The following is a 10568-nucleotide window of genomic DNA, read 5'->3' as shown; positions in this document are numbered from 1 at the left end:
CAAAGATACTAAAAGTTGAGTAAGTGGTCAAAATTTATAATTAGACAGTAAAAAGTGTGTTGTGTAGCTAAATTGTCCAGAATGTCTTCCCTCCTGAAGGCATGTTCATGCTAAAAAAAAAAAAAAAAAAAAAAAAAAAAGACTTTCATTTATTCTATTTGTGTGGAATGAACTCAGGGCCCTAATGCAAGCTACACAGGTAGAACATCTTGCAGGCTTTAAAAATATTTATAATGCCTAATACAATATAAATATTATGTAAATTAATTAAATAGCAGTATTTTTATTGATGAAATAAAAAAAATACACATGTTCAGTTCATACACAATTTCTCCCCCCTGCCTCCTCTTTCCCTCTGTACCCTTCTGTTCCCAGTAATCCCCCTTCCCTTTTCATATCTCCAGCATTCTGCTGTCTTCTTCACACTGCCACTTAGACTCACACACCCCATGTAAGACTTAGGAAGCAAATAAAACCCGTTTTCTCTCCAAAGTTGTAACTAACAGTTGCCAGGGGGAGGAGACTCTCCCTGCAGCAAATGCACCTTTTATGAGTCCTTGTGTGTGATGGGCTTTCAGTGATGCTCTCTGTTGACTGACCACTCCTGTAGGAAACACTGAGTCAGACATGGGGACAACTGTTTCTTCAGTATATCCTCAGTGTCCCATCTGTGGGAAACAGACATTCATTTCCATCTCTGCAGTAAGGCATAACTGTCAAGGAGGGAGATCTGAACCTCCCCACTATTCTAACCAATAGCATAATACAGCCATGTGTATAGAGTACTCCCAACTCACTTCTTTGAGGGTAGTGTGCATGTAACTGAGTAAGCAAAACAACAACAAAAAGCAGAATTACTAAAAATTGTACTACTAACAAGCACTAAAAGTCTTCCAAAAATATATCTGCCACTGTTTTACTGAGCTCCTTAAAATTCAGACTATTTGTTGCCTGAAAGACCAACAGTTGCAATAATGTCCTATGCTTTATGCAAAAGCAACATTTAGAACAACTGATATCTTAGGATGAAATTATCAGCCATATAAGTTTTCAGATTCAAAAGGCACACAGAGAGAAGACATACCTGTTGTCAGACAGAACTGACACCTGGGGAGACTTGGAAGCTACCTTTTAATATCTGAACTGAACAATACTCCCCCTCTCCCAGGACTACAAGTCCACCTTAAACAATGAGACAGACAAGGCTGTGTGGTCCAAGCATTGGTGATTTTTATTAAGAATAACTTTGGTTCTAAGAATTCCACCCTTGATTCTGTAATACTTTCCATTAAAAAAACAATTATACAAGAGCAAATACAAAAAATATTAAATTATGAAAACAAATCCATTAAGGCTCCCTTTATATATATTATGTACACTCAAACAGGTCAAGATTCTCAGAGTAGAAGAATAAAGCCAACTGTCATAGCTTAGAAAGCAAACTACTTTACTAGCAGGAAACTACAAAACACAGATCTATTTTAAGAAAACTACAGAGTGGAAAAATGGAGCCTTTTCCCCCCTAAAAGTGGCTCAAAGCACAACACTGCTCAGATGTTGTCAAGTCCTTGGGGTTTGGACTACACAGTGTTAGGAGCAGGAAAGAGCGATGGATTTTAAAATGCAGACTCTGACAAGCCTCACTACCTGTGTGCTCCAGGACCCAGCAGAAGCCATCACTCCGTGCTATTTACAAGTCCTCTTTTGGCCAGACCCTGTAGCACTAGCCACCAAGGAAGATCACAGGTCCGAGTGCAACCAGGAAAGAAATGTGTTTGTGAGCGAGTCCCTTGGTTTGAGAAACAGAATCGGCCCTGTTCCTGATGAGCTGGTGATGGCCCTCAAAGATCCTATCACACAGTGGAACTGTTCTCAGGATACACATCTCAAGAGCTAACTTCCAGTTAGATAAAAAAGGACTGAGCCAATCCCAAATTTTCACCCTAACATCTGACATCATCGCTCCATACACACAAAGAAAGAATAATCAATGTGCATTGGAGATTTTTTTTTCCAACAATCAGGAATGAACTTTCTTTTATCAAAAAGGATGACGAAGTTGTCATCCAGTCTTCAAAGGCAAACAATTTTATCTTCAGTATCTCATATTTTATTTAGATAACACTTGCGGATAAGACTAAGAATCCATTTTTGCTGTAATCAACTCTCAAGTTTCTCTACCTAGCAGGGAATTATCACCCATCTATTTCTTAATAAAACTTGGATGGAGCTTGGGCCTGTTAACTACCAAACTGGAGTGCTCCCAGTGAAAGCTAGCGTCTAGGGTGCTAATCAAGGATTCCAAAGCACTACACCCAGCATTCTGTGCATCATGAAAGAAAATAGAAGTCTTCAGTGTAGAAATTACTGGCTAAATCATTTCTAGGGAGAAGCACTAAATTAAAAAAATCCCATGCCTGCAGTATAAAATATATTTTGCATGGAAACTTTCTATTATTTTTAACTTAGATGTCTCTTTGAACAGCATGCTAGGTAGCATGAGGAAACGGAGCAGCTCTGCCCTGCCCCTCAGCTTTTCCTGAGAGATGAAGCACAGTAGTCAAGACCGTCCCTACCAACAGCATCGTGCTGAGAGCGCCAGAACAGTCGTTCTTCACAAGAAACAGAAGGGGAAGGAGACACGTGATCGTTCATGAGAAATGTTTAAAGCTAAGAATCAAAGACACTCAAAATGTAAAAAGTATTAAGTCTTCCACTAAAACCTCCTAGAAATGGATCTCTATTTGTATCACATTCAGTATCTAATGGCCTCGTCACTCAGTCCTCTATACGGCTCTCAGGAGAACTCAAAAGATGCGGCCTCACTATGGACACAGAGGCAGAGTTACACACTCTAGTTTAATTCTCCAAAGAACTAAGGAATTGCTTTATTTAAAAAGACGAGTTGAGCAAGAAATGACAAATTAAAACTTAAGAGAAAGCCTACGGTCATCAAAACAATAAAGGAACAGTCACAACGTGCCTTCTTGGAAGCAGAAAGGCAGCATGTGGCATATCATACTGAGAACCTAGAGAAATCATACCAAGTTCGTGATGGGTGTTGACATGTCAAAACTTCTTATCCTATTTCTGAATTTCACTGTCAACCAAGGAAACAGGTATGGTTAAACATAAATGTTACAGACTAACATCTTCCATTCTTAACTTGTATTGTGCGTGTGAGGGTATACATTAAACAAAAAAATTCTGGGTTCTTAAAATGAAATACAAATACTGGACATGACAGATGAAAAGCATTTTGATGCAATCAAAATGATCTCACAGTGAACCAAAGGAAGGATTCCATACAATTTCTTTAGTTTTGAAAAGAAAAGGCTCTGTGTCTCACTAAACTTGGAATAGAAAAAAAGCTGAGTAGCGCAACCCTCAAGTGTTATTCCAGTGTCCACTTTCTAGTTCGCCTGCTTCTGTGTTTTGCTTTGTCTTAAGTCTCTAACCACAGGTCCATAATAACACATGTGTTATGTGCTGGTCAATGTCGTTCATTTGGCGACTGGGAATAGCAACCGTCAAAGACGATTCGTCTAGCATGATATGATGGCAAATCAAATCCGATCCTTTTGGATAGTCAAAATTCTCAGCTGTCTGGGTTCTCTTCTTCAGGACTTTGGCCCAAGATGAGCGCTGCAGAGGTACCTAGACATGGCTCCTACAGCGATGGTGGGGACACGCCAGGTCACCGGCAGCCTGGGCCTAGGACTCCTGGGCCTGGGCCACCTCCTGACCTGTTCTCCTGAGATTGCCTTTCACCTTCACAAACTCCGGGGCGTTTTCTTGCTCTTCTTGCAACTTCTGTTTCTCCAGTTCAAGCTAAATACATTAAAAAATATATGTTTATATACTGGGAGGCTTTTTAAAAGAATCCCAACTTTCAGGAAAAAATACCCATGTATGCATATATATGTATGCATATATATATGGCTTTAAAAGTTTTAATCTGTGCAGAAGCATGAGCTCTGTTTGTTGCCACAAACCATATCAAGAGGTGACAAGATTCAAAAGAACATCCTAGAATCAGCAAACAGTTGCCCTGGAGTCTTCTCAGGGAAATTACATTAAGTTAGCCTAACACTAATTTTAGGTGCATGTGTGTGTACATGCATTTGTGTGTGTGTGTGTCTTATACATGTGAGCATGTATGTACACATGAGTATATGTGTGCAGAGCTGTGAAAAGCTAAGGTTCATCTGGATAGTCTTCAGTCACTATCCGCCATATTCTTCTGCGGCAGGGTCTCTCAGTTGAACCAATGCTGGTGAGCATGACTAGTCTACTCAGCTGGCTTGGTCTAGGATCCCTTGTCTACTTGCAAGTCCTGAAATTACAGGGTGGCTGCCACAACACATTCACCCCACATTTACACAGATTCTGGGGATCTGAATTCAGATCCTGTTGCTAGCAAATGCTTTAGGCCCTGAACATTCTTCCCACCCCTCTGATTTGCTTTGGCCTCTAATGACTCTTTTAGGTTTCTAACAGAAATTGAGTGTCTGCCTTTAATGGGATTTATGCCTTCCACTGTATTTGCTCCTTGTTTTTCTCTCAGGGTAAACAATACTCATCTGGCCTGCTGGAATTCTGCTTGCCCGGAGTCCAACAACCTAAATCCTCAGAGCTAGACTGTTTTCATCCAAGCTTTACCTGCTCCAGCTTCTGCTGCCGCTTTAATAGTTCTATCTCCAGATCGGATTTTTTCCTCTGTGCTTCTTCCTCCTTCTGCTTTATCACCTGGTCCCGTTTTCTCCTCTCCATCACCTTCTGCAATTCGGGTTTATTCTGAGGGGCAAGACCCCTGAAGAAAGAAGAAAGAAAAGAAAGAAAGAAAGAAAGAAAGAAAGAAAGAAAGAAAGAAAGAAAGAAAGAAAGAAAGAAAGAAAGAAATTTAAAAAAATGTTAGCTTAGTCTTTCAGGAAAAGAAATGTAAACACAGCCACACAAGACACAACAAACCAGTCTATATTTCACACTTCCTAGAAAACCACACACACACACATACACATACACACACACACACACACACACACACTTGATTCTGGCATCTCTCTTACCTAGATTTTTTTTTAATCACAATTAAAAATTTTGAAGTTGTTTAGAGAATGAGAATTTGGTATATTCCACCTCTGATAATAAAGGGATACACTGTTAAAACAACATACACATCTCTTCTTTCCCTATCTTCACTAACAGGTGATTGGTTAGGCGAAATTGCTGTACATTCTAATGAAATGAGAGAGATTACTTTTATTATTTTATGGTCTGTTTCGCAATTACCAAGAATGAACAGGAACAAAACTGCACACAGGGTGTCAAGGAAATTAAATCATTAATCAGCATAATCAAAGTCCATATGAGTTCCGAGTATCACCTAACCAGGTGGGTGTGAAGGCATACTGTAATTTCAGCAGAGAGGTCAGAGCAGGATACTAGCCTGGGTTACATAATAAATGCTGTTTCAAAAAAATCCAAAAGTATCATAAAGGAATAATGAATTAAGACTTCCTCAGTTTTGTGAATAATAAGGTTTCAATATGAAACTATAGACAAAATTAAATTTTAAGACTAAGAATTTAATTATATGAATAATTTAAATTTCAGACATCTCCCTATATTTCACTGGAAAAAATAATTCCAATTATTAATAATTTTTTCTGGGTTATACCAAAGTTGCCGAGCAAACTTTGATGTACGATTCATTAAGTTGATATCCATTGCAATACAGAAATGGGCTTAGCTATGTTATTCATTTTCTGCTCAAAAGCTTTACAAAATGGAGATGGTAAGATAAAATATTTAGTGACAGAAAATATTAGGAAATGGTCCTTCTGTGATAACAGTCAAGAAGTCATATATATATATATTTATATATATATATATATATATAAATTTTACACCAGCACACCATTTAACTTTCTTTTAATTTTTTTAAATTTTTTTCATTTAACTTTCTATGTTGATGAGAAAGTGAAGAACCACCTGTAGCCTTGTTAAATTCCCAGAACAGACTTCAGACTTGATGTCAAGATGGAAATTTGCCTCTCTGAAGTTTGGAAATCAACCCTTCAGCCCTAGAAAGAAAACGGTGGGTTCTCCTCATGAGCTCTGACATCTATACGAACAAGAATGTCCAACCCCGTCAACACTGACCAGTGATGAAGGATTGACCAGAGACCAAGTCCTGGTGACCAAGTCTATCTAAGATCAAGCAATTCCCACAGAGCAACCTATGACTGTTACAGCGAACAGAGTCAATTGTTTAATTAAGCACAGGCATGTGTGTGCTCAAGAACATGTGCATGTGGATGTATGCATGTGAGGGCAGGTACCCAAGGAGAACCAGCACACAAGATCTCCTGGAGCTGGGGTTAGAAATGGCTATAAACATCAATGCCTGATATGAGTGCTGAGATCCAAACTTAGGTCCTTTACAAGAGCAACAAGTGCTCTTAACTGCCGGACCTCCAGCCCCAAGCATAGCCAGTCTTTAAAATTAAGATTAGTATTCTATGCCAAAAGGTCATGAAATACATCAATTATTGTAGACTTAAAAGTTGGATGCATGTCCTAGACTCTCCCCTTTAAGCAAACTGCAAAAGCATCATTTATGGTGTATTCTTGTGGTAGGTATTGTAGTTTGGATCTGAAATCCCCAACACACTCTCAGGATTGGATTAAATCTATGTTTATTTCATTCCCATTATGTGATGTTGAGATTTAAAATTTTCAGATGCAGATTATGAAGATACTGAGCAAGCTTTTGCATTAATGGATACTGAGAAGGAAGATTAAATGACAGTGACGTCCTCTATATCTACATAATATATTGGCAATATTTTAAGTCATCAAGTTTGTGATACTTTATTACAGGGAAAACAAACTAATACATATAAATTATTTCAATTTAAAAAGGAAGATTGGGAGGCTTTAAAATTTTTATTATAGTGAGTGGACCAACCCCTCGCGGTCCTGACTTCCTTGCTCATATTCTCCCTCCTTCAGCTCTTCAAATGGACCTTGGGAGCTCAGTCCAGTGCTCCGATGTGGGTCGCTGTCTCTATCTCCATCCGTCGCCGGATGAAGGTTCTATGGTGATATTCAAGATAGTCATCAGTCTGACTATGGGACAAGGCCAGTTCAGGCACCCTCTCCTCTACTGCCCAAGGACCTAGCTGGGGACATTCCCATGGACACCTAGAAACCCCTCTAGAGCCAAGCCTTTTGCCAACCCTAAAATGGCTCCTTAATTAAGATATCTTTTTCCCTACTCCCATATCCGCCCTTCCTCCATCTCAACCATCCCACTCCCCTAAGCTCTCCCCAATCCTCCCCTGATCTAATGGGAGCTCACCAAAGCCAGTGGACTGTGACTGAACGAGCATGTGATCAAACTAGACTCTCTGAATGTGGCTGACATGGGGGCTGACTGAGAAGCCAATGATAATGGCACTGGGATTTGTCTCTACTGCATATACTGGCTTTTTGGGATCCTAGTCTGTTTGGATGCACACCTTCCTAGGCTTGGATGGAGGGGGGAGGGCCTTGGACTTCCCACAGGGCAGGGTACCCTGCCCTCTCTTAGGACTGGAGGGAGAGGGAAGAGGGTGAGTGGGGGAGCAGGAGGGAAATGGGAGGAGGAAAGGAAGTAGAAATTTTGAATGGTATTATTTATAAAGCAATAAAAATTTAAAAATTATTACATGTACTTGTTTATTTTTCTGTATGTGTATGTGTGTGTGTATGTAAAGGTCAAAGCACAACTTGCTAGACTCTCCTTTCAACTGCTATGTGTATGTGCATCGAGGACTAACTTGGGTCATCAGGCTTGACAGCAAGCATCTTTACCCACTGCGCCAGCTCACTGACCCTGTGAGGAATTTTTAAGGCACTTCTCCACCCCAATGACAGCCTCCCTACCAGAGATGATGAATCCTGCCCCAGGAACTCTCTATAAGCATTTCTCTCCTTCTGGGTCATGGGATTGTGACTTTGCTGGTTTTGGCACCAGCACAAGCAAGCCAGCTGCTGGTATAAAATTCCCAAAGAAAATAGTGGGGGAGGGGTCATGGAGTTAAACTCTAAGAAGCATTTTAGATGAAAAGTTAATGAAATTTGTGAAAAAGAAGAATAAAGCCACAGTCCATCCTTATTTTACTGAATGCACACTTTCTAGATTTCAGGTTACAAACTACTCTGCCAAAATATTATTAGCAGCCTGGATGATATTGATGCCAAGTATAGGACTCAGAGCAACCAGACCTGCCTGCCTCTCTTTTTTAAACATTATTCTTTGTTGATTCTTTGGGAATTTTATACCATGCACCCCAATCCCACTCACCTCCCAGTTCCTCCATATCCACCCATCTCACCCCTGCAGCATGTTCCCCCAAATTAATTAATAACAAAACAAGCAAACAAACCACCTCATTCCTCCGTCTTTCCATTGCCTCTTCATTCATCCCATTGGCATCAGGAACTGTGGTGTGTCATGCAGTATACACTTTCCAATCAGCCCCACCCGCAAAATGTTCATTGCAATGAGTCACTGGTCTGGTTCAAGTCCTCTGACACACCATCATCACTGAAACCTCACCGAAACTCCGCTCAGATATCCTGTGGCTACCATTCTGCAGGACTAGTTTCTTCACGTACTCCAGCAGGTCCTACATGGGGTAGATGATACGGTGGGCCAACCCAAGACCCAGGATGTGGGTCTGGGTGGTAGCTGAGCTGGTCGTTCTGGGCCACTGGAACTGCTCCCTCAGGTAAGGGGCAGAGCCAGCTCTCCCAGCCCCATGGTAAGGGATGGGGCCAGCTCTCCGATGGAGGCCAGTTCTCACGCTGCAGTAGGGCCAGCTACTATCCCAGGGTCAGTGAGGAGCAGAGCAGCTCAGCATAGCTCTCGAAGTGCAACATGCATGGTTCCTATGATCCTGTAGTAACATGGGCCATGGACATCATCAAAGACCCCAGCTGCAGCAGAAACACAGGCTTAGACATGACCCTTGGCAGCTGTTCAGGCCTGGATGTAACCATGGCCCTGGTGGCAGCACAGGCCACTCAAATCAGTACAACCTCAGCAGCAGCAAGGCCCTAAACACCAACATGGTCTCAGGTGGCTGTTTAGACCCTGAGCAAAGACCCTGGTGGCCACAAGAGTTATGGACATCTGATGATGTTACAGACTTGCTGATGCTGGGCCACAGATCCAGACATGGTCCATGACAACAGCCTGCACTGCCATCCAGATCAGCATGGCCCCAGTGGCAGCATGACCCTCTGATGGTAACATAGCCACCAGCTGCAGCCCAGACCTCAGGCATCCATGTGGCCTTTGGTGATACCTTGAGCAACAGCCATCAATACAGAGCCTGCTGTGGTAGGACCATGGACCCAGACACGGTCCTTGGTAGCAGTGCAGGTCGCTCAAATTGCCATAGCCCCCATGGCAGCATGACCCTCAAGCACCAACAAAGCCCCAGGTTGTGGCCCAGACCTATGACATTGGCATAGCCTTCGATGGTATCATGAGCCATGGACAGCAACACAGCCCCTGGCTGTGAGAAAGCCAGTGACCCAGACATGGCTCTCAGCAGCAGCCCTGGCCCGCCTGACACCATGACCTCAAGTGACAGCGCAGGCCACCAAAATCAGCATGGCCCCAGTGGTAGCATGGCCCTTGGGTACCAACATGGCCACCAGGTCGTGGCCTAGACCTGGGCATCAGTGTGACCTTTGGTAGCAACGCAATATGGAAAGGTCATGGGCTTTGAGTTTCTAGAGAAACAGTATGATCTTAGTTCACTGTTTAATCTGAACTACCTTGAGATACTGGCCAAGCTGTCTCTCTTGAGATTTGTTCCTTCATCTATATAGCCTTTAATAGAAAATTGATTAATAATAATATCCATTAAAATAAGTACATATGAGTAATAAAATGGACCCCATCCACCTTCCCTATTCATGTGGCACCATCACACATACACATTGCTGATTCCTTGAAAGATTCTGATGACTGAAAGTGCATTTAATAGTTTGGGGGGGCATTTTTCAAATTAAAAAAAGAATGTATTTCGCCTTTTGTTGAAGATACAGCAGGTTTTTCAATGTAAAAATCTTACATTATTAGGCAATATGTAACTGGTTTTAGGATAAAAACTTGTTTATTAGCTTTTATTTATCTTCTATTTCATATATTCTTTAGATACCATGGATTTTTTTATTTCTAAATTTCAGTGCCAAATAATAGCTTGATATATGTAACACATATGTTCTGTTTGGTTCATGGGTAACCAGTCTTGATTACTGGCTCACAATGTGATGAAAGCCTGTTCTCAATATAAATATTTTACCTTATCCATTCCATGTGAATTAGAGAAACTCAGAAAGCCCAACTAAGGGCTAAGGACTCTCTCAAGATCACAAAGGGGTTTTGGAATAAAAGGGGAGAGAAATAAAAGACTCCAGCTGTTTATAGAGATTAAGACAATACTATAAATTAGAAAAAGAGGCAAGCAAATGAGAGGAATCAGGCAATTAATGTAAGTCAAACA

The 10568-nt window shown here is 41.3% G+C and overlaps 1 protein-coding gene across 5 annotated transcripts in view; it reads right to left on the bottom strand.

The window, feature by feature from the left end:
* Positions 1-1208: 1208 nt before the first annotated feature.
* The window catches only part of Fam107b (family with sequence similarity 107 member B), a 203433-nt gene continuing 194073 nt past the window's right edge, over positions 1209-10568 (bottom strand). For all 5 annotated transcript variants that reach the window (XM_085699078.2, XM_048460692.3, XM_048460693.3 and 2 more), the window contains 2 exons: positions 4663-4813; positions 1209-3831 (listed from right to left, as the gene is read on the bottom strand). In XM_085699078.2, the coding sequence (XP_085555204.2) occupies positions 3715-3831; positions 4663-4813 (268 nt within the window). In that variant the 3' untranslated portion in view covers positions 1209-3714. The remainder of the gene's footprint in view (positions 3832-4662; positions 4814-10568) is intronic.

This window comes from Myodes glareolus, chromosome 14 (assembly GCF_982192425.1).
Source record: "Myodes glareolus chromosome 14, mMyoGla1.1, whole genome shotgun sequence".
In the NCBI taxonomy this organism is placed as follows: Eukaryota; Metazoa; Chordata; class Mammalia; order Rodentia; family Cricetidae; genus Myodes; species Myodes glareolus.
The sequence above is the reverse complement of the archived record's forward strand: the minus strand, read 5'-3'. Positions and strand labels throughout refer to the sequence as shown.